Here is a 24,555-nt window from a genome sequence, read left to right as displayed (position 1 = left end):
AAATTTTTACTTTTACGGTCATCCCGTAAAACTTAAATTGAAAATACAAACTGAAAATTTAGGTGCACAAAAAACCAGAAAAATAAGACCAGCACTGGGAATCGAACCCAGGTCCTCGGCATTCCGTGCCGCATGCTATACCGCTACACCACTGCTGGACAACGGTACAGACACGAATTTTCCCCTATGCACCACATATCAGCTTGTTTGTTTCTTATTTAGCCACTTAAGCAGTGACGCTAGCGACATCTATACCGTAGCCCTCATCGAGAAACTTTCGACCCACCAGTCCTGGTCCAGTGCTGGTCTTATTTTTCTGGTTTTTCTGTGCATCTTTATTTTCAGTTTGTATTTTCAATTTAAACATTTCCATATCCTATCGCAAATTTTACTCCAACCTGGGTACAGTCAGCAGCATACGTTTATTTAGCATAGGTAATCTTATCTTATTACATTGAGAGTAGAAATGCGTAGGTATTGCTTAGGCTTCTGCTGCGGACTGTACAACTTCGTCTCCATGTGTGTTAATTTGAATACCGATATCGACTTAGATGGGTCAAAATTCTTTTCATTGTCTTGCTTTTGTCCCCGAAAAAATGGCACGGAGTTTTTTTTTATGGAACCTAGTGGAATTTTTAATTTTTCTCTAGTTAAATATTAATTAACCCGAAAAAAACAAACATTGGCTCCACATTTTATTTATGTCTTAGTTAGAAGACATAAATAATATTGTGACAGAGTAGTCAGAAACAATGCAACGAAAAGAATTTTGACCCAGATATTGGTGTAGGACAATCATACATTAAATCATGCAACCCCAGTGGAGAACTAAATCATGACCCAAAAATTTCTCACCTTTCCGCAAATGCTTAAGTCTTAGAATTGGTATTAGTACTATATTCGAAGTGAATGACTCGTGTAAACAAAAGCTTATTTTGAACTTGCAAGGCAATTCAGTTTTATGTTAGTTACGGTCAAATCTCGAAATCCAAATTACACCACTATGAAGATTGGTTAGCAAAAAAACTTAGTTAGTTAAAAAATTATAACTTAAATTATTCATCAAAAAAGCTTTAAGTTTAATTATCAAGGATGATTGGGGAATAAAACAGGACACAAAGATTTTTTGATCGATTTTGTATTTTTAGTAACAACTAATCAATATTTTAATTATAAATAGATACTGCTAATGTACAACCAATACTATAATAAAATGTGTCAACCCCAAAAGCGGTCATTGGACGAAATATAATTTCAAAAAGGTACATCATCTATACAACAATAAGTGAGATTCAGATAAGTTCAGCTGATTTCAATTGTTTTGTTTAAATAAGATTTACAATTAAAATTGCTACATTCTCATAAATAACTTAAAATATCAATAAGGGTGTATTTACATGCGTTTTAAAATTAATTTATCAAATTAAATTGATTCAGACAGAAACTCGTTAAAACTGGGAAAACTGTCAAAGATAAAAGATATTTTAAAATGGCACCAATCAAATTTGATTTTGTGGTTACTGGTACATCTTTAAATTAAGGTTAAAATATTTTTATCACAATTGATTTCATGTTAAAATTCAAAACAATGGCTCTAGAAATCCGTCATGGATATTAATAACTACGAAATTATAAAATACTTCAGTCTTTTAAGTCCTCGTGGTTACCACCTCGGCTCTCGTACAAAATTACAAACTTACGTTGCCATTGATTATTTAAAAATCAATACAAATGATCACCAATAGTTTCAAACATGAACGCAAAATACAATTTTGCAAAACGGAAACGAACAATTTCTATTTGAATCGGAATTCTTAAGCTAAATAAGTACATTAATTTACTTTAACCGTTTGATTTAAAGTAAATTAAGGCATTAATAAAACAGTTTTCAATAAATATTAATAATAAACATACGGTTTTTTTACTAGGTATGCTCATTGCCGTACAGGTACCTAATACTTTACACTTAAGCTCAATAGAATTCATCTATCAGTACTTAATGTCTAACTATATTATATCACATATGAAATATCATTCACGTACGATACTTTCGTGATAAGTTGTCCCTCAGGGAAACTATCGGATGCAGGCAGTCAGGGGCCGATTTCAAGAAGTTACAATTCCATTCCACAGATCTATAATGGCCATCAAATACAACAACAGTTCCCACTTAGAGCTGTAGAACGTTAATCTGTACCTTCATCAAATGGGCAGTATTAGTAGGATTAAAATATTAAATGGCGCTCGATATCCACTGAGGTGTAAGCGTAATAGCGTAAATAAATTTACAAGTTAACAAGTAATAAGTACACGCTAATAACTCATTGGATACAAAGCCAGTGGTTCAACCTGTCATGATTTATTAGTTGAAACCGAACGTTAAAAATACCAAATATAGTTAACTGTATAAACCATATCAAAAATTGGCCGTAGATTTATCTACATAAAATAACCGTTTAAAAGCGGCAAAATATAAAGTTACTAAAAGTAACATGCTTTTAATATACAAATGGTACGTACATTAAGGACAGTTTAAACGGAGGAGCAAATGTATAAAATGTACAAGTGTCAAGCTCGCGTGTGCAGTATCTCAGACTATCAGACGCCGCACGCATACAATATTATACGTATAATACTGATTATTTAATTCATTTAATATTTAATTAAAATTCTCGAGAGCGTTTATCTCGTAATGTGGGCCACTTTTACGATGGCGCTACTTTAGGGCTGATAACACCCTGCTCCTTCCCCGAAGACACCTAAACCCTGAGCAATACGATACAAATTCCAATGACACTACTAATTATAATGTAAAAAATATAATTGAAATTATAATTCGCTCGCGCGAAACAGTTATGTTAGCGTCCGCCCTAAACGGACGCACAAATGTAAGAATTCACATAATTATGGCCTTTGTTATATTGACTATAACTTTCAGCGAAATAAAAAATACTTAATTAGTTTAAAAGGAACTTTGAAATGATATTAAGAAATACCAGTTAAAGTCAGCATCGCGGCCGCAGCGGAGGTGCCTTCGGCTGGAGCGCAGTCAAACGGAAATCGTACGTACAGTAACCATATCTAAAATAAATAAATTATACACCTGACTGCGTAAGGAAACCAATAAAACCAATTTCGATTGTACGAGGGATGACAGGCTGACAGAAACAAATCGACATTAAACTGGTCTCATTAGTTTCCGAATGACAGTGTCCACAAAAAATAACGTTACTAGATCACATGTTCGCACTTAATAGCCAAATAAATTAACCGAGCGAGTGGGCCGAGATTAATACACAGTATATCGCTTATTTTAATTTCACGCCGGATCAATTACGCGTAAAATAAGAAGAAATAAACAGTGATATGGAACTATTTACATAAGTCAACATGAATTACGATTTCGACGACTTCGATAGAAGAAAAAGTGAAGCTATTATATACACGGCCCGTTATCGCCTCCGAGCACTTTAAACAGGTCCACTCTCGAGTTCAAGTCACATCACAACCACTGGAGTTTTTAAAAGATCACAAGTGTAACGGATACACAATCCAAGTGTCTGCCACCTATAAGCACGTATGCACCACTTTTTCGGTGCGACAACTTTTGCACTTCACCTCGCAGCACCAATGGAAGGTGCAGTTACAACGCTCGAGCACGGTCATTGTCTCCGTGCGGTAGCCGCGGCCGCAACACATAAGGTCGCAACCGTCGACGCCGATGCTCGTGTCATTGCAGGCTCGCCCGTGTGTGCCGGGGATGCCGAGTCGAGGGTTCTTCTCGCAGAAGCCAGGCGATGCTTCTAGATACACCAAATCTTTGGTGCCTGGGGACTTGTGGTCTGGGTTGTGTGGCCTGAGTTGGAAGCCGTAGCGATTGCGTCGCGGCGCGCGGTGTGGCGCGGCGTCATTACGTGGCGCGGGCTCTAACTCCGCGTTATGCATCATGACCCTCGACGCGCCGTCGAAGCGATCCTTCAGCGCGTCCCCCACCGACCGGAAACTAGGCAACCGCATCCAGCAAGTCTTCACCGTGCACGAACCCGACATGCCGTGACACTTGCACTCCTGACGCATCTCCGTTTGCACGTGCTGCCAACAAAACAACACTATTAATATCAAACCACGCTGCTTTGCCTAGAAGGGGGTCCAGATAGAAGCATTAGATACATAATGATGTACGAATATCTTTAAATTCCTACGATAAGCGTCGATAGTAGTGATCGATGATTCTTTAAGCGCACTCCATCGATCGCATCTCACGATCAAGCAAATTGTTACAAATCGTGAGGAGGTGGGCTGGTCGTCACCGCGTGTGGACGGGTCATAAATCATGATCTAGGGACATTCATCATTCTTAGAAGGTAGATAAATGACGTGAGGACGAAGACAGTAAATATTTTACTATCCCCAAGCGCAGGCGCTTCGTAGAACGTGGCCGAGTATTTATTCATTCACATGTAGATAGCCGCGTATGTTGTACGGTCGAGTGTCCAAATATGTGTAAAACAATCGATGGAATGTTGTGAATATTCATCAGGTGGACACCCAGTGCGTGTGTCGTGACAGGAATTAAGCGCGTGGCTTAATGATGCGGCTGGGTGGCTCGAGGCGCCCGACGTCCCTTTTTGATGATGAAGTTTAGGGGGCACCGACAGTGGGTATGCAAATGGTGGGTGCGGCGGGGGGAGGTGCGCAAGCGCAACGAATGGGTGCCTGTTGTTGCAGCCGGCGCCGGGCCGGGGCGGCCCGCGGCGCATAATTAATACACGAGCGACACGTCAAGTGGCGAGGATCGATCGTCACCCGTAATGGTAATGTAAACACGCCACACGACAATGCCTGTCGTTGGCTCGATAGCGATTGTTTTATTTAATGGATGTTTATGAGGTGCTACCGGCTAAGTGGCTATTGGATAAGGGATATTGATGGATGGAGTGGGTTGTTACTTACCGCTCTGCCGGCCTCGTTGTTGTGGAGGTTCATTTTTTCTCTGAGTGTTTTGCCGCGTTCGCCGGTGTCGACGAATTCCCTGCTGAATCGAAAGCCGAAGCCGATGTTGTCGCTGCAGCCGCCCCACTTCCAGACACGCACATTGGCGGCGGCGGCCGCGCGGCTTCGGTGAGGCTGGCGCTCCACATGCGAGTAATCGCAAGTGCAAGACTCGATCGCACCCTCCGCGCAGGCGCGAGACACCGCGTGCGCCACTCCCGCGCTCGTTATCGCGTAGATAAAAGCCGTCTCTCGACAACCTGATGCAAACAAAACGCTCTCATTAAAAAAAATTTAGCTGCCGGGCATTACCAATAACTATAACCAACGAAACTACATACATTTTTCAATTTGACATGTTCGGCATTTCGAGCGAATTAATTCAGTCCAACAGAGATATTTTAATCACATTATATTATTGCGAGGGGCACGACCAGAGGTTGAGCATTAAAAATATTTCGATACGAACGAGTCGTAAACAAATTGTTTATGCTGAAGTGGACACCGATGTGAGGCACGATTGGTATTTGGTTAATTATATTGAGGTACCCATTGTCGTGTTTATGAATTTATGGGTATGTTAATTAAAAGTGGGGACGACATTCCGAGCAAACAGACCCATGCTCGGAGCGGGTTGGCTGGAGTTTAGGCACAAAGCGATGTGCTCATTCATCCCCGCCGGAGGAATACATAAATCCCTGCGCTCGTCCCGTATCGAATACTATAAATAATTAATGGCTCGGCATTAGAATCAAATACTCATAAAATACAATTAAAAGAGAGAGGTTATCTATATCTCCACGAATGAAAATAAAGAAGTGCCTTACCTACCCGAGAGATTATAAATTTGATCATTACAAGTGGTACGGCGCGCGTCGAATCCTCTCTCTTAATATCGATTTAATAACCCCAGTACTCGATTAATGCGATCCAACTCTTTGTCTACGCAACAAGACGATATTATTAACGAACCCAAGTCCGGATGAATAATGAATGTCAGACTAGCCGTCGAACCTAATTAAATTTACATTCCTTCAAAAAAATGTGCATAAAACTTTCCCGGCTGTCTCGAACGAGCATTATCTCGTTATTAATTCACGTGCGTAGACATTGTAATTTTACGGCATAATGTGTATTAATAACCGGCTATTGTTAGCGTAAGTCTCATTAAGAGGTCGGGAGGCGCGTCGAGGCTGTGATGAAATTCCTCGGAGACCATAAACCGCGAGGAGCCGATCGCGTCCACAAGATAAGTCCCTCGATTAACGTTAAATTAGCAATTAACGCGGGCCTAATATCGGCCGCGTGTCAACCGGCCGTCGTAAGTTTGCCAGTATACTGCGCCCGCGCAACGCCTTTGGTGGGCTTCCGGCCACCTCAATGCGGACGCGACTGTAAAAACGAACGACTCCTTTATGGATGTAAAAATAATAAGGAACTCGTATTTGTTGTTATTTATAATAATCTTATGTGGAACGAGCCCGGCGGAGCGCCAGCGTTATTAAGGACTCAATAAGCAAATGAAATCATTTTTTTATTGAGATGTCATCGTGCACCGATATAAATTACGGGACGCGCACCGCCGCAGCCGGGACTCGCTTTTTGTGCTTCGCTTTGGGATGTTATACAAAAGTATTTTATTCAGCAATTACTTGAGACGTTCGACTGGGAATTTTAATGTCAATTTCGCCATCATTCAATGCTCGGACGAAATTAATTCACGGTACAGATACGAGCGGTCGCAGCGGGCATTTATCTTCTGTAATGACTTGGAAACGTTCTCTCACATTAACTATAACGAATAGGTGTAGGCCAATTAAATATGGCACACGTAAATAACGCTCATAAAATAATAGCTTTCGGCTAATCCGCGGACGGTCCGTCAAACCACTAATGAAGCCAAAGCAAACAACGGCTTTCCTATTTTACAACGTGTAATAAGTTTTTATCTTAACATTTCGATTTATAATCTGGTTGTAAAATGGTAGAGTTTTAAGTACGAGCCCTGAGTCAGAAGACGCGGCGAGCGGTGGTCTGCCGGCGGGGAGTCGCCAGGTGCAGCCACCACGTGCTGCGCCCAATAAACAACTCTATAACGCAGATATCTGTCCACACATCTGTCAACAGACATCTGTGAATGAGAGCCTGCTGAGATTTTTACAACTCTTCCTATTTCATATGAACCAGGCAATTAATAAAATACGGCAATTAATAAAATACGTCCTAATCACCCCGTGAGAATCTTCGTCGCTTCTGATCATTCACAGCCCAGAAATCCACATTAGGCAAACTCTTCGTGCTTTAGCGAGAGACAGCATTTACACAACTATGAATAATTGAGCGATTTACGTCCATGACCTGCGGGCGGCCATCGGTTTCCACGGACGACAAAGCCGATTGTGGCGTTTTGCGAATAAATCGTGACGTAGAAAAATTATGACAGATGTAAGGAGGCTTCATCCGAGAGGCCGCATTAGTCACGGTATTAAATAAAATGTAAATGTCCTTCTCGGGCCCAATTAACCGCCCAAACAACTATAATCCGACACCGACCATACGTAACCTGCGACACGGACGCGCGCCGCGCTTGCTTGCCATCACAATAATCATATTTAACGAGTCCTATTATTTTATTATGGCAATTTCATCCCATCAAATCGCAGTCAAATAAGAACAAACATGAGTAATGTTAATCTATAAAAGTAAATTATTATTATAACTGATAATAAAGTGCTGTCGGTGGATTATCTGCTCGGATAATGAATGGTCTCGCAGTCGGTTTACAGCGAGCAGCGAGCGATAATTCCATCCCGGGGATTGGCAGTTAAGGCGAGGCGTTGAGAATTTATAAAAGTCAAAATCTCGTAAATCCGAGCGCGTCCGATCGGGCGCGTGAAATAAAACTTAATCACTGTTGACGGTTGACGAACACCTGGCCGCTCGGACCGACTCATTCAATAATTCAAAATTAATGCACTAATTAAATATGTTTCTGTCCGCATTAAGTCATCACGCCTAAGTGTGGCCACAAGATTAATAAGAAGGATTGACTTATGACGGTTCGCGCGTCGCGCCACTTGTGCCTTATTATTTACAACGACTCACATTATTCAAATTTGATGGGACGTAATTACTCAAAACAGCTATAAATCACTCTTTTATAAAAGGAGCCAGCGGTGTTTGACCGGTTTAGGCCCGAGGACGGCTTTATCGAACTATGATGAACTCATTACGGATTTGTATTTATATGGCATTTTACGAGCACGTAATGACATTTAATCTGCACTAAGAGAAATGATTCCGATTCGTCTCGTCGAGAAACACATAAAATTACCAGACTACGTTGACTTAATGCCGTTATTTAGTAAAATGAAAAAACGCGCAATGCTCTGAGCTATTATGGTAGAAAAACAAAGCAAGAGCAGAATAGTGAAGGTAATTTCGCTATAAAGGTACGTGGAGAGGCAATAAAAAGCAATAATTCATTTTCGTTATGCCGTGTATGGGTGATAATTTCACATTGATTCCGCGGTCCGAGTCTCCGGTGCGACAATTGAGAATTACGTCGGTCGTATATCACTCATTGTGAGTGGCACAAAGCGCTGCTACCACTTGCCCCCGCGCGCCACTCCAGACCCATTCACACGGCAGACAAAGACATTTGTTTTCAAACTCTAAAAAAACACCGAAAATAATTCTGTTTTATTTAAGTGACCTGTCAATAAACAATACCAGACAGCGCGTCGTTCAATCTCCAATCGATCGTAATTTCACTGAAGCAAAAACTGAAATGTTATCCGACCATTTTGCCGTTTCAGGGATACGTCTACTCAAAAAAAGTTAATACAAAAACGGATGTATCTTAAAACAATTCAAACGTCACAAAACCCAAAACGCTTATCTAATTGAGCATTAAATATTTCGTCGAGAGCATTTTGTATCCATTTTATTTAGTGCGTCGTTTTATACGTTTTATCCACCCACGGCGATGGAATCTTGGGAGCCGATATTCGAAACACTTCAAAACAGGAAATATTTGAAAAAAGTTTGGGTTTTATTGGCCGAGTTACCTGCCATTAGGCGATGTTAGGTGTAAACGGGGCTTCCGTGGCGAGCGAGCGTCGCTAAGCCACGCGGCGGGAGGGCCGGTGGCTCGCTCGCCTCGCTCGCTTCGCGCCGCGGGAACCCGGCCCATATATTTTTCTATTCTCGGGTCCACAATGAACCGTCGCATAAAGCCCTGTCGGTATTGTGTCGTTGTCATCATTTGTGTTAATGCGATCCTTGAGGTTTGCACCACAATGAGATGAAGACGTCTCCCCGGTGTCAATAGCGCGTCGACGTGTAAATTAGTAATTATTCGCGCCCTTCCGGGCGGTCTTTGTGGCAGCGAATGGTAATTATGTGACGATGTCGACCCATTGTTGCTTTTCCTGTTTAACTATCATATTTGGGATATTTGTTAAGAACATTAAAACCATTTAAAACGTAGGCTCCTAGGGCAACCTATGGCTCTTCATAATGCTATAGTGAATAGGCTGTTACTTAACCAGTGAGATATACCTTTGGCCTCATCTGCTCTTTTCATCGGGTGAGATAGGGTTCAAACACGCACGGGTCAGTTTAATGTAAAAACAAAGTTTATTACACATTTTTTTAAATCGAATCAATGCTGTGATAAGATAATTATTGATATTTTTGGAGGTACGAGTAACTGCGGCCGCCTGTACTGAGATGCACTCGGTCTTAATAAAGTGATACACTCTAAAAACACACGCATAAAACATAAATTTTGTAATCGCTGTGGTCTTTTTATTAAGTGAAATAATTACGACGGTGGTCTCCTCGACGTCGTTGCCACGCAGGCTCTTACTAAAAAAACAGTTTGGCTTTACAATTACAAGTTAATTAGGAGAAAATGCAGAGTTTATTTCCCATTTATTATCAGGGATTTCTATAAATATTTACATGGTAATTTATATTAATCAAAGACAAGTATTCAGTTCACTTACGTCTAAATAGATAAAAGTTAGGTATGTACGAGTAAGTGTTAAGAAATATGAAAAGTTAGGATGTAAAAATATACGCCGACTCGTGCGTAAAAGTTATTAAATTTCTCAAACATATAAAGCTCAAGCTTCTCTAATAATTCCACACCTGTCATAAATTGGAAACGTGAAAGCACAAAGCGCCATATTAATACGTGACTGATTGTATGTTTCTCGTTATTTCTACTCGGAACTATTCACATTCGAAGTCATAAAACTATTCTCAAAACGGTGATAATTATCGCGTGCGTGTTCAATTACTTTAAATTGGTTCTGTCTCTGCAATTTACATGTTTTATTTAAATAAATAATCCGGATCTGGACCGATAATAATTCTTTTGATTTACCAATACCTACTCACGCTGACCGGTCCCGCCGCGGGGTAGTGTCGACCCCGACTTGTTTTTTTCTCTCTAATAAACATTAATATTGTGTAAACATATAAATTTAATTGCGATTTGTTAACAATTTACCTTTAATGAATATTTTATCAATCGAGTGGTTTATAACCACTTTAATCGAGCTTTACTGAGCAATTCATCTTATATTGTGGCATTTTGGTACCATTAGACTCTAAGGTCGAACTTTGAATGAAAAAAACTCCAATAAAACTGTACGTACAGATCGTCGACTTACAATGACCGAAATATTTTCCATTCACAGCAATACCTAGTTAACATTCTCTAAGAGTCGTGAGGGCACATTAAGATAGAATAGCATGTTTTACTCGGAGTAGCGCAAGTGCATTCGAAGCTAATAGAAACATCGTTTACCGCAAACGTTTGGACATTTCATTAACGTGGGTTCAACAACCGGGGCGCCGCGGCCCAAACGGATGGCTCAAGATATCGTACCGAATTGGAAATAAGATCGAATTAGCTGGAGATATGGAAGCGAACGCTCTTAATTTTCAAGATAACCCCCTAATGCGGGCGCGCCGACCTCCGATCCAAGGAAAGCTTTTCGATATTACTTTTTATTTATGTTTTAATCAATGCCAGACTGTTTTTACACAGTTGCGTAAGTGTCTGTTTGAAAGTAAAATGAGGTTGCCATTATTATAATAACCAAAGCGCGTGCCAGTTATAAAAATAGACAAAATATAAGTTAAAAATCAAGAAGGTACTCTACAGTGCGTGTTGTTTGAATATTACCTACTTGCAAATAGGTAAAATTAATTAGATCGACCGAAGACCTTTTTATAGTTTGCAAACAGCACAAAAAGCCTGTGAACGACGAAATTGAATTACAAACTCGCTTTTTTGCTGTTTTTTACCGAATAATGCTTTAAGACCAGATGTTCTGCTCATAATAAGGCATATCGCGTACAAAGCATCGAAATCGGACACCGGAGATGGAACAACCGTGATTTGGGCAACAAAATAACAGTTTGCTGTCACGCAAATCACTGTTATTCTAATTTGTACTTAAACTATATCGGCACAAAAAGCTTCTGCTATTTAGGGAGAGTGAAAGTATTCGGTGAAGACGAGAGTAGTTCAAGTTTGGCGAGACGTCCTGATATTTTGACTGCAGTTTACACACGCGGCATGGGATTAATTCATACTAACGCTAATGTTTGGTAAATGATGATTAGTTTTTTGAAGTCTTTTTGTATTTTTTATTTCAACTCCAATTTTGTTACTTATTTGGTATCCCGTGAAAACCATATCGAAAATACAAACTGAAACACAATGAACCTGAGTCATAATTTGATTGCTTCGTAGCGACATCTCTTGTCTGGGTGAGCGGTTAGTTCCGAAAGAGTGTGACGTCTCTCGATGAGCGCTAAACATACATGTCGCTAGTACAGCTGCTTAAGTAGCGTAGTAGAGAAAAGCAACCTGAGATATGTGTGTATAGGAGAAATTTGTGTCTATACTCCTGTCCAGCTTTGGTGTAGGGATTATAGCACGCAGCACGGATTGCTGAGGACCTGGGCTCGATTCCCAGCGCTGGTCTCTTTTTCTGGTTTTTCGTGCATCCATGTCTCAGTTTGTATTTTCACTATGGTAAATCATTAAGATATTGTATTAAGTCAATTTTTAGTAGATTAATAAAAAACAGAAATATTAAATTCCGGGATTTTACAAAATTCCCCTGGGAAATCCTAAAATTTATATGGTGATCTTCATTATGGTTGTGTTAAGAACAACTGTACAAAATTACATTACTCCAAACCCAGCGGATGAAATTTCAAGATTTTATACCTATCCCGTGGGAATATCGGAATAAAAAGTATCTTATGTGTTATTCTAGACATCCAGACATACCAAATTTCATGACTCTAAGCCCAGCGGTTGTTATTTCGAGATTTTATCCCTATCCCGTGGGAATATCGGGATAAAAAGTAGCCTATGTGTCATTCCAGTCGTACAGCTATCTACATACCAAAATTCATGACTCTAAGCCCAGCGGTTGTTATTTCGAGATTTTAACCTATCCCGTGGGAATATCGGGATAAAAAGTAGCCTATGTGTCATTCCAGACGTACAGCTATCTACGCAACAAATTTCATCGAAATCCGTCCAGCTGTATTAGCGTGAAGGAGTAACAAACATACACACACACACAAACTTTCGTATTTATAATATAAGTAGGAAGTAGGATAGAATTTTCCCGAATAAAAACTATCCTATCTCCTTCCCCGGTACTCAAACTATCCGTATACCGAATTTCATCTAAATCGGTTCGAAGAGGCAACAAATAAACAAACAGACTTACAAACTTTCGCATTTACAATATTAACTTAAATTAATGTGCCCTAACAGGGTTTATACTGGGACATGATTTTATTGGTAAGACCTTGTACCTACACGTATAAAATGATAAGTAATTATGATTATGACTACTGGAATGTCATCACTATTTTTCTTCTGCATTACTCTTTAATTCCGTAGATAGCTATTAGACAAACTATGTTTATCTGTTGAAACCATGAGTTGAACTGTACCTATCAGTATTGTGAAGCTAATGGGTATCTATTCGCTGATCTCTATCTATTGATAATATCGGGCCATTCAAATCAAGTAAATGGACTACGGAGCCTGCACTGCGATTATGGGATTTAATGGGGGCTTTAGTATGTTTAGTGAAGTATTGGAGCGGAACTGTTACAGAATAATAGTTGATTTTGCACTTTTAAATACGAGTGTAGTAACTGTTACTACTTGTGTAAACAAGTAAGTTACTAATCTACTTAACGGTTCTCTGCCTTTTCCCAACTCACGATTCACTAATGTATCATTTGCCAAACTGTTTTATTTCCCAACTTAGGATTTTCTCTGAAACTATATTTTTTCGGAACTATCTTAAAACAAACCTAACCTAACCACGTATTCTATAAAAGCATAAGAAAACACACTGAGATTTATTTTTGGTTTCGGAGAAATTTGATACTTGGGAAATTAAACATTGGCAAACAATAATTCTGCGAAAAGGCAGGATACCCTACTTGTCACTAGCTGATGCCCGCGACCTCGTCTGGGGAGAATTTGTCTGTCATTATCCCGCGGAAACATGCCATTTTTCAGGAGAAAAGGACTGTGCTCCGATTGGGAAAAATATATTTTTACCGTGATAGGCTCTTGTGAATTTCATCTATATTGGTTAATATACTCAGCGGCAAAAAATTTGGCCCACTCTACATATAAAACTATCTAGCGCTGCATAAATTTGAAGGCCAATTTTTCTGCCGCTCAGATTATTTTATGAAAAACGCTAATTTCATTAGTCACTGTTGAAGTAGTTAGATAAGAAGCATCTCAACATTAGCTACCAAGTTCATTCACAAAAGTGACTGAACAAAAAACCGCAACATTAACATCATATTTACGTGTACAAATAAACTAATTCCAAAAACCAGTTCCATAAAAATCGGGTTCCCTTTAATAACTGTACAGAAATAAAAATAAAACGGTGAACGGCAACGTCACTCCGGCGCATGTAATTGATCCAGGATGTTTTATCTTGATGAACCCTTTATACCCGCCCCGACGCTACCCCATTCACAATGATAACATCACTCAAAAGGGTTGTAGATATCACTTAATTTGTTCCAGCGCTTTGTTACTTGGACTGGGGTTCTAACTCATTGTACCTACTCAGTTTTTTGCATCCAAAATAGGATACATTTCAATTGCAAGTTTTTAAGTGCCTAATCTTCTAAAGTTGACTCTGAAGTTAGTTTTTATTGCACCGAATTAAGACAAATGTAGGACGATTTTTTGCTTAGATTAAGCATTGGTGTTATAGAATATGAGTCGGGATTTATGTCAATATTTAATTCATTCAATTAAGTCACAGCTGTGTTTCAACTCACCTCTGTCAACGATTTTGCCAAATAAATTTTTTCCTCGCAAAAAGTTTCTTGTGGAACAGTTCCATCTTCTGTATTTGAACTGGTGCTGGCATTCTGCGACCGCCATGCTGGCGCCCTTTGCCACCGCGGCAAGCACGCCAGGGTTCTCTCTTGCTAGCCTCCTCTGCTTTCTTCTTAATGTCGCATGCACTGCAGGGTCCATATATAAAACCCCCGGCGATATAGGTGACAAATTATTTGGTTCTCCCGCTTTGGCAATACCCCTGAAAAAAAAAACAACCTGTAAACGTTTTGATACCACAAACAAAGAACAGACTATTTGACTAACATCGATTTTCGTCACCCTTGCAAAAGACAATGGCATCCCAGACAGAAAAAAGGAGACATAATCCGAATGCCACTTAAGGCAATGGGTGCAACTTGAAATGAACTGCTCATTTGAAAAGGTAAAGACAACAAACAACTGACGACCGAACTGTCAATCCGCAGACGTTTAGATAAATATTTGCGTCGCGCATTAATCTTAGAGGGCCAGAGTCAACAACGAGAGCGATCGAGATCACGGCCTGTTGACTCGTCCTCGGCTCGAAAACTTCGTCTTCGGCCACAAAAAAACCTGGTGCACTCGCCCCGGCCGCTCCAAACGTTGGAAATGGTATTACTTTTCTATTTGCCTTTCTTTGTAGTCGAGTGTTACGTAAATATGAACGCGTTCGTCGGAAATTCTCATTTCCTCTTAGAATTTACGGAGACGCTGTGACACGGTTTTGTTTTTAGATTTTAAGACGCTCTTTACTTTAACTCTAGGGTTTCTTCTCACTTGAGCGAGCCAAAATATTTTCTTTAGCTGTTTAAGACTTTTATCTCTTGCATTGCCATTTTATTTGCTTTTAATTATGTCTACTTTTTCCCAAGCACTTTGTTTAATAAAATTATTCTAATAGTCTGACAGACATCGGTGGCAATCAGATATCTCAAGATCGTTATCTCATTATTACACCAAGTTTAAATAATTCATTAACAAGACATTTGATGCAGTTTTTTGTAGCATTTAAAATAATCAAGCACAATTAAAGAATTTGCATAATTATTTAACTTCTATGTTTAATTTAGAACTACCTATACCCAAAACTTTTCGTTGTTTCGCAACTTTTTTTATACGCGCATAATAAACTAATTTGCAAGTGCATTGAGGTGTAATTTGGATCCAAATAACCATTTATTACGGTCAGTTTTATTTGCCACTTCGTATAATTTATGCAGTTTAGAACGACCATCGAGATAAGGATAAATAATCAAAAAGTTAGTGAACTTTATCATAATGATTCAGACCTACCAATCTGGTAGCGTCAGTTTTAAAACGGTCACAATCCGATATTGGGTGCAACAGACAAAAAAAATCGACACCCACAACCGCTTAGAAAACAAAGGATATTTGCCTCTCCATATATAGTTCTTAGCACTTGTCACATCAGTAGGGAACTAAAAAACACGAGGTCTTGTGGGGAAAAAATCGTGAATGACTTTCACGGGTACACGAAATGTTTGTACAGAGATAAAGGCTTGTGTGAATGTGTCAAAATAACAAATATTGTCTTTGGAAGGTCTAGGCTCTTATTCGGGTAATTAAGCATTTCCTTCGGCTTATGAAACATGCTAAGTACTTTAGTTTAACTGTGAATCTTGGTTGAATTGTTGAGTAGATTAAAACTTTAGAGGTAAATGTAACGCGGTTCGGAAATAATTTATGACAAAAGGAGAATTTAATTAGTATAGCGGGTGGGTTACTAGGGAGCCCCGTGTTGTTGTGGTAGAATATTTGGCTCGTATAGGCGGGAGATGCGAGTTCGAATCTCGTACGGCGTATCCGTTTTCGTTTTTCATAAAATCTTAGGGTATTTTTATTTTAGTGTTTTAAAGTCCTTATTGCTACACACATCTTGGTCATTCATCATCATTCGTTAGTGAATTTGCGTTGGATTTATCATTGTTGATGCAAAACTCCTATTAATATAGTACCTATATAATGTATTAGCTTACTGTACAAGAAACAAAAATTACCTATGACACTATTAATTTTATCGAGTTTAAGCTTCTTCGTATAAAATGAGAACAATATTCATTTTAAGTTAAGCTCTAAATGATTTTGTTAACCTGCCATGATAGGACCAGACAAGTTCAAACTGGAAATGGTCCAATAATATTAATGTCAGGCAGGCCATTCAAGTGTATTGTAATGTAAGCATTCTATTGGGAGAGTAACATGAATGAATAATGTTACGTATAATTGAGTGAACATGACTAAATTAATATATCAATTTGTTGCTAACTATGTTATAAATATAGCTGACCTTTACACGATAAAGTGAATTTAGTGAGTAATTCTCTTTCGCTCTTTCCTGTGGGCATAGGAAAACACCTGCCCCCTATATCACAAACAAGTGCTACAATTCTACATGATTGTTAAGTTTTTTAGACATAATAGTGACAATTATAATTATAGAATTGGTTTAAATCACTTGTAATTTTGTGGTGTAGTGGGCTGGTCGAGTGTGTACGAAGGCAATTTTTAATTAAATCTGCATTCATCTGCTTGGGACTCTGATTTGGGACCATTTGGCAATCTAATTCCAGGGAACCATTTCGTGTCCGTGATACGTATTTTTGTATTTTCTCTATATTCACGTAACGTCATAAATAAATGTTTTATATTTTCTTTCTATTAGTATGTAGCCTGTCCATATTTTAATAAAAACAATTTAATTACAATTTTATCCACTCCTAGCTCCTGTTCTTTGTGTTTACTACCGTATTATCTTTTAATTTTGAGACTATAGAAGGATTTTCATAGTTAAAAATAATACAGCATAATAAACGCTGTTCTACATTTTTTTTTATATAATGAGACACCTGACACCAATTGACCTAGTCCCAAACTAAGCAAAGCTTGTACTATGGATACTAGGCAAATGTTAAACATACTTATATAGATAAATACATACTTAAATACATATTAAACATCCAAGACCCGAGAACAAACATTCGTATTATTCATACAGAGCGAACGAACAATTCGTACCGTGTGTCCTCACCATAGCGTTGTAACAACTCGATTCCCACCAGGTTGCCCAGGTTGTGTGAAGTGGAGTATGGCAAAGTATAGTGTAGGTATGTCTGTACTCTAACTAAGAGTCGAACTAACATACATAGAGGATCCTCTCACTCTTGGGTATAGCCTATCGAAAATGATCACTCTTCGCCGCTGGTTCCTAACAACTTTCGTAACTTTATTTTTAAGCAACCTCAATTGATATTTTTTATCACGTATGCGGTGTTTAAATCTTAATAAACTGGCTGTGTTATCAGCGTTATCTCGATACCGCACGCGATTCGTACACTGTTATATGGAAGAGATGTTGTGAATACAAATTAGGCGAACAATTTTGCTTTATCTTATATCGTCGAGTGTGAGTTTGATACTTTAAAAAACCGGGCAAGGGCGAGTCTGACTCACTCACTCGCTTTTGAAAAAAAAAACCTCAAAAATGTAATTGTTCTTTATAATATTAACATCCTAGCTATTTATATTTTATTACATAGGTAAGTCTATGTAGTATTGTATTTCGGATTTAGTGATTTTTGTACTGGGTACTTCCTTTACTTTTTTATGATGGTCGTATCTCAAGAAATGTAATTTCTATTGCCGCTACAACAAAACGATTAACTCTTTCGCTACAATGTAACGTTACATATCATAGTTTTCATCTAATAACTACCGTAAACCGGAGGGGTTACTTTAGGAAATTTTAAGGCTACTTTGATAGATTTAAAATAGTTATAAAAACGCATATATATAATAGCTCGATTGCTCGATTGAGCAAATGAAGTAAAAAGGTAGGTAGGTATTTCACTGCCAAAGATAATCTAAAAAAATAAGGAAATGCCGTAAAAACTGTTTTCCAAAGTAGCCCACGCATTTTAAAGTAACCCCGTTTTACGTTACATAATATACATAGTATAATAATACCTACAAGCATTTTTTTTATGTTTATGAAATAGTATAATGTAGGAAATATCTATTTATGAAAAGGCATGTTTTGAGTTATCCGGGCGAAACTCGGTCGCACAGCTACTGCTAAGTTAAATTGGCGACACAGTGAAGTAGAAAGTCTTGCGTTTTATGATTAGCTCGTTGCGCTTTGCGCTATGTTTGTTACTTAAACAGCGGTGTTGGGAAACTTACGGAAACTTAGTCATTAACATAAAACAATAGTATCAAAACTTTCACTTGTAGGTAGGCATGGCCTTAGAACTTAAACACATGTAGTGCACGCCTAAAATTACTTTTTTAACACACGTTCAACAGCTGTCCAACTTGCGGTTGCACGACTATGTCGCACGAGTCATCATTGTAAGTCGAAAGATCACTGCTATTGTCCATATGCCTCCACCAAAGAACACCACTGAGGCCTTTATCAGCTGGTCTAATGCGTAACGTTTCTGACTCCCGCGATCGCAATCAAATGACGGTTTTCGGATACAAAAACTGTCATTTGATTGTGATTGCGAGTATCAGAAACGTAAGATAAAACGGCCATCCATCCGTCATTAATCCATCTTATGGTGGATCTACCCGCGCTGCGTCTTCCGGTAGGTACGTGGTCACCACTCAAGAACAAAGTGGCCTGAATGGATATTAGTTCTTCGAGCTATGATCCTCGCCACTTAGGTAAGCTTGCCTATGTCCTCATTTGTTTCTGATTCGATCTAGCAGTGAAACTCCGAGCATAATTCTTTTCATTGTTCTAGTTCTGCTATAAAATATGCCTATTTTAAATTAGTAAAGTGCCAAAACCCTACAGACAGAAATAGGTACGACAAATTCCGGGTTCAATCCCCGGCCGGGGCAGATATTTGTATGAAAAATACGAATGTCTATTCTCGAGTATTGGATGTTTAATATGTATCTATGTAGGTATCTAAATATCTATTTAAGTTTATTTATCTGTTGTCTAGAGCCCGTAACACAAGTTTTGCTTACTTTGGGACTAGGTCAATGTCATGTGTCCCGTGATATTTATTTTTATTTTATTTAAATTACAGTGTTAGGTACGACACGAGTATCTTCCTTTTAAAACTGTACCAGTGTACCAGGTGTCTTTTAACTTCAAGCTAATAGTTTAAACATGTTCTTAATATGTTGTTTAATTAAGTTTAAGAGTATGTTGAAGTGGAAGTTCCGGCAGATGCGCTTATTTTATAGAGAGCCAGTTCAATGGCAGAAGGAATATTGAGAAAATATATATTAAAGAATTTTTATTTCTTACTACTATTCAGGAGACTTACGCAATGTAAATCGTCACTACTTTGAAAAAATCTCGTATCTAAAATCAATATGTCAACAAAATTGAGCCTTGAAATAATGTGCATAAAGTTCACTTCGAAAAATTATCTATTTTGAGTAACGAGTTTTTTTTTAGTAGTGACGAAATATTGTTTGAATTGCATTGACAACAGCGACTGTGGCCACTAATAGACTACTACGAGTATCCTTGTGAAAACAGCTGCTGTAGTGAAACAATTTAAACATTATTTATTTGCATCATTAAGTCACTAAGGCCATTATAATATAGCACTGAGAACAGATGATCGTTGGGGCCGAAAGGTTCTCGAGTGGAGACCGTGGATCGAGATAATTACATCGACGTATCCACTAAATCCATTCAACCGGGTACAGTATTATCATACAGATAAACATCCAGTTCAGATTCAATTTTTTTATTGAGTACAAATAAGATCTCAAGAGGCCGTATAGTTCTCTAGTGGAGACCGTGGATGGATCGTCAAGCGCAGCGTAGGACGTCCGTCAACGAGATGGACGGATGACCTGGTTAAAGTCGCGGGTTCACGGTGGATGCAAGCCGTTTCCAACCGAGGCAACTGGAGGTCTATGGGGGAGGCCTATGTCCAACAGAGGACATCCTATGGCTGATATGATGATGATGAAGATTAAGTCGCTCACAGTTAAGTAGTTAAGAGTGAAAATCACGAAAGTTTAAAGCAAATGTGATGCTTCATTGTTTTGTTTAGAATAACTCAAGACAAACCTAGTATGGCGTGTGGGATGCCACAACAGAGGAATATTTCTTCACGCAGGCATTGTACCCATTAGATTACTTTGTGTCAGTTTTTAGGTAGTGATAGGTGCTTCATCTCGTAATCTATCATCATATAGGACTTCCACTGTTGGACATAGGGTTGCCCCATACTAATCATCATCCTCATAATCATCCGGGTGAAATGCAGAAGCCGACGGAAAATATATGTAAATCATCCGTAAATAAATAATATTATAGGTACTTGCCTATCACCTTGCCTATCACGTCTGAATAGGATATTATTATAATTATTTAAATGGGGTACAGTGTTACTTAGTAAAATGTAAAATTAGCCTTCGGTTTGACATTGCCGTCGGCGACATAATAGGTTCTTAGGTTGGCTTGGAAATCTTCGAATAATAACCTATAATAACCTACTAAAGAATGGGACAATGCAGCTTTTTTATCAAATATTCATCTTGTGCAGAGTTATGAATATAATATACAGTATTAGGAATGGGTGACAATGCTAATAGTACAGTTCAGTACAGTATATAAGTGGCAATAGTAGTGGTACAGTCTACAATAAAAGCAAACAGTAAAAGCTTAAGTACCAATTCAATTTGAGGTTTTCGTACCTACTACCTTGTAACTTATTTTTAAATACATACTTAACTGGTTCAGTTGATTCTGTACCTACTTTAATTAATTACCTATCTACTTTTCTCTGGTGCTTGATATGATAAAGAATGAAGGATAATATAATTTATGAATGCATACATACAGTCGGTTTGACTTAAAATTTGGTAAGTAAATGACAATCATTTGTAATTGAAAGCTCGTACAAATATATTTTTAAGGAAAAATCACATTTTAATGGAATTGATTTTAACTTACCTTCATATTTACCCGCTGACTGATTTATAGCAACAATATTAAAAGAGTAAACAATTAAACACCAGTTGCGCATGCGGCTGTGATAATGATAAGAACGTGGTAGCTATCAGTGGTGATAGAAGCGGCTTTATTATATTAATATTAATAAATTAGCACTGTATAATCATAAAATTAATTATTGCTAAAACCAAAGAAGAACAGTTGAAACTTCATAAAATGAAGACAAGTATTTTTTTGTAGGTACAATTTGCATATTTTTCTAATAACATTTACTTTACATTCATAGAAGCGAATTAACTTATATTTTGTAAGAACTCTTTTTTTTAATAGCAGCGTACCGTCGGAAATTTTCCGACGGAAAAAAACTAGCAAACTTAACCAAAAAAAAACTCGAATAAGTATCTAACCTAAACTTATTTTAGTTAATTTCAAAATTATAACCAAAAATGCAAAAATAAATATTTATCCTTCTCTACAAACGTTTATTTTTTAAGTTTTTCGGTCTGCGGGATTAGGCAACGCGCGACGGGAGCCGGGAGATAGGTAAAGCAAATACAATGTAAATGCTCCTGTCCGTCAAAGGGATCAGCTGTCGTCAACTCCAGACGGGAATGTCTGAGAAACACTAAGTAACCTTTGTTTTAAAATATTTAACCGATTAAAAACAAGTACGAGGTTCTGATTGTGTCTGTAACTTGTGTATGTTTTGTGTAGCAGTTATACCTGTTTAGTTCTACTGATCAAAGTGCTTTTTCGTTTGAAAATACCTACATACTCCCGACGCGGAAATACTTAATTAAAGTTTAAATCAGTTAGTCGTAGTTAGAGTCGGTTAATATATATTTTAAAAAAAGTTTCAGGCCGATTTAAGAATTTAGTTAATTAAAAATATTTTTTTTGTGAATTACCTATGTTATAAATTACTTTATTATTTTAGTACCCCGCTAATTAGAATAAATGGTTTATTTTTGGCACATTCATCGGTCTTACTATAATATGAAAGAAATATATAAAGTTTTTCTTTTATGGAAAAAATAGTTGTACCTAACAAAAATAACATAACTATGTATTTATTAACATGCATATAGATAAATCAAAATGTAAAAAAAACATGTTAAAATTGTTAGTTTAGAGAGTAGGTAAATATTAGTTTTATATACTTAATGTAATACAAATAATGTAACTATTGTGCACAATATTGTTTAAATGAGTGTTTGGTTCGCCAACAAATGGTTTTGCAAATTGGCGAAATATTTCTTATGATAAAATGTGTATAATAATATTTTACACTAAATAAAAAAAAACATTAAATTAAAACTGTGCTCTGCAACACACCTAGCCAGTTTTTATTTGATTTAGAACTTCGAGTGGAAAATAAAATCCGTTACTTGTTCACGGACCTACCTACTTTGATGTACTCTTAAGTAATATAACAATAGCTAGGTTAGTTATACGTTTTATATAACCTAGCTTAAAGGTTGTGTCGTGTTCCAGCACGAAATTGCAATGGACAAGTAGTCCCCAGTTTAAGCGCCTAGTTTTTCTACTTCAATCATTCAATCGTTAAAATTTTCATACAATTTAATACGATCTAATAAATACCTATAAAATATTCGTAAAGTAAATATAACCTCTAATATTCTATACTCAAAAAGCTACTAATTTGTAGGTAGTTACCCAATCATTAAACCGTACAAACCAAACCATCAATAAAATACTGTTTAAAACTAAGATTTAAGTTGACTTAAAAGTCAATAATTAAGTTTTAGTGGGCAATAACAGATCTCGCGCGTGTTAATGATTCGCTAATTATCTCACTCGATTTATATGTGGGAAACATCTGGTTGTTTGAACGTTGAACGCAAACTGAGTTCTATAACATTACCCTCACGACCTAACTTTGTTCCACTTAACTTAAACTACAAGTTACACTTTGACTACAAGTTTGAAGGTATGCCGTAATTGTTATGATATGACATAAGTACGTATTAGGTTGTAGTTTCATTGATAAAAAAATAACTTGACTAGATTGACATTAGACAATTTTATAAATGAAAATTGATCAATTCAAAAGTGACTTAACTTAAGCATTAGTAAGTTTCTGTCTACCTCAATTTGTGTGTTAATTAGTGTTATAATAACCTAGCCTAAAAGTCTGAAGTAAAACAAATGGCTAGGTGACCTAAAGACCCAAAATTTCAAAGATAACGTATGAAACAGAGTGTACTCACCACCACATGCTGCCGCGTCCTCTCCGAGGCTTGCCAGCGGCGTCGCACCGTATACACAGAACAGTGAGCACAAATAACCACAAACACTTCATTTTAAGGGCGGGACCGCAGGCATGAGCGCGGCCGGTCGTCGCACGGTCGCGTCTGCCGAGCGCCGGGCCGAGACACGAGGCGGGACCGACTAGGAGGGAGGGCTCACCTGCCCGCCGTCCGATTGGATCGCGCTTCTGTTTTTTTTCGACACATTGTAATCTTTGTCGTGTTTAGGTCATTAGGTTGGTTATGCAATTTTTTTGGTTATTGGATTATGGAATTGGGCGATCTTAATACTGTTCACGGCTACGCCGAAACAATGGTGAACTTATAGATAAATAAACAGCTTATCTACCGTATGGTCAATACCGAAAAGGAACTACTAATAATGTGATTATGTTAACTTGTCCTTTCAAAAGGTTTAACTAATTAAAGTTTCCTCAATCCACATAAATGAACTGAAGTCTAGGCTACTTATAACCTAGGTATTTCTTGGGAAGATGGCCGCCACTAGTTTTTGCTGTGGAGTACAATAAATACCGATGGGTGCTGGAAAAAGTAATTGACGCATCGTAATTTATGGCACGCGTTCAAGTAAGAGTACAAAGTAAGAAGCTAGGTATAAAAAGTAGAACCTATATACTTTATTAAAGTAGGCAGCCAGTTCAGATGGAGCGTTAATACCTAGATGGTAGGTAATAAATAAACTGTAAAAGTATCTAAGTTCTGTACATTTTTATAATAGAGTGAAACTTCTACACTGAGTACATGCAAATATTCTTTGGCATTCAGAAGCCAAAAAAAAAAATGTTAGAAGCCAAATATTATTATGTGATTATGAAGTCACAATTAACATTATGATTTAGATATGAGTTGAGTAGGTACATAAAAAAAATGACTGCATATATGTTATTACCAAGATAAACCCTTTCTAT

At 37.8% G+C, this 24,555-nt stretch overlaps 1 protein-coding gene across 1 annotated transcript; it reads right to left on the bottom strand.

Moving 5' to 3' along the window:
• Positions 1-1,150: 1,150 nt before the first annotated feature.
• Positions 1,151-23,729, bottom strand: wg (Wnt family member 1 wingless). Its single transcript, XM_074085315.1, has 4 exons — positions 23,588-23,729; positions 14,362-14,624; positions 4,954-5,252; positions 1,151-4,092 (listed from the first exon to the last, which is right to left on the bottom strand). Exons 1-4 carry the CDS (start codon positions 23,677-23,679, stop codon positions 3,568-3,570), a joined length of 1,179 nt encoding a protein of 392 aa, XP_073941416.1. The 5' UTR covers positions 23,680-23,729; the 3' UTR covers positions 1,151-3,567.
• Between the last annotated feature and the right edge of the window lie 826 nt (positions 23,730-24,555).

Source organism: Choristoneura fumiferana, chromosome 3 (genome assembly GCF_025370935.1).
Source record: "Choristoneura fumiferana chromosome 3, NRCan_CFum_1, whole genome shotgun sequence".
In the NCBI taxonomy this organism is placed as follows: Eukaryota; Metazoa; Arthropoda; class Insecta; order Lepidoptera; family Tortricidae; genus Choristoneura; species Choristoneura fumiferana.
This window is presented reverse-complemented; position numbering and strand designations above follow the sequence as displayed.

Bases quoted from the DNA above. Each gene is read 5' to 3' on its own strand.
- wg (XM_074085315.1), bottom strand. From the start codon at position 23,679: ATGAAGTGTTTGTGGTTATTTGTGCTCACTGTTCTGTGTATACGGTGC. The intron at 5,253-14,361 runs GTGAGTTGAAAC...TGTTTGCATCAG, and splicing joins TGGCAAAATCGTTGACAGAG to GTTGTCGAGAGACGGCTTTT. The intron at 4,093-4,953 runs GTAAGTAACAAC...TTTTGTTGGCAG, and splicing joins ACAACGAGGCCGGCAGAGCG to CACGTGCAAACGGAGATGCG.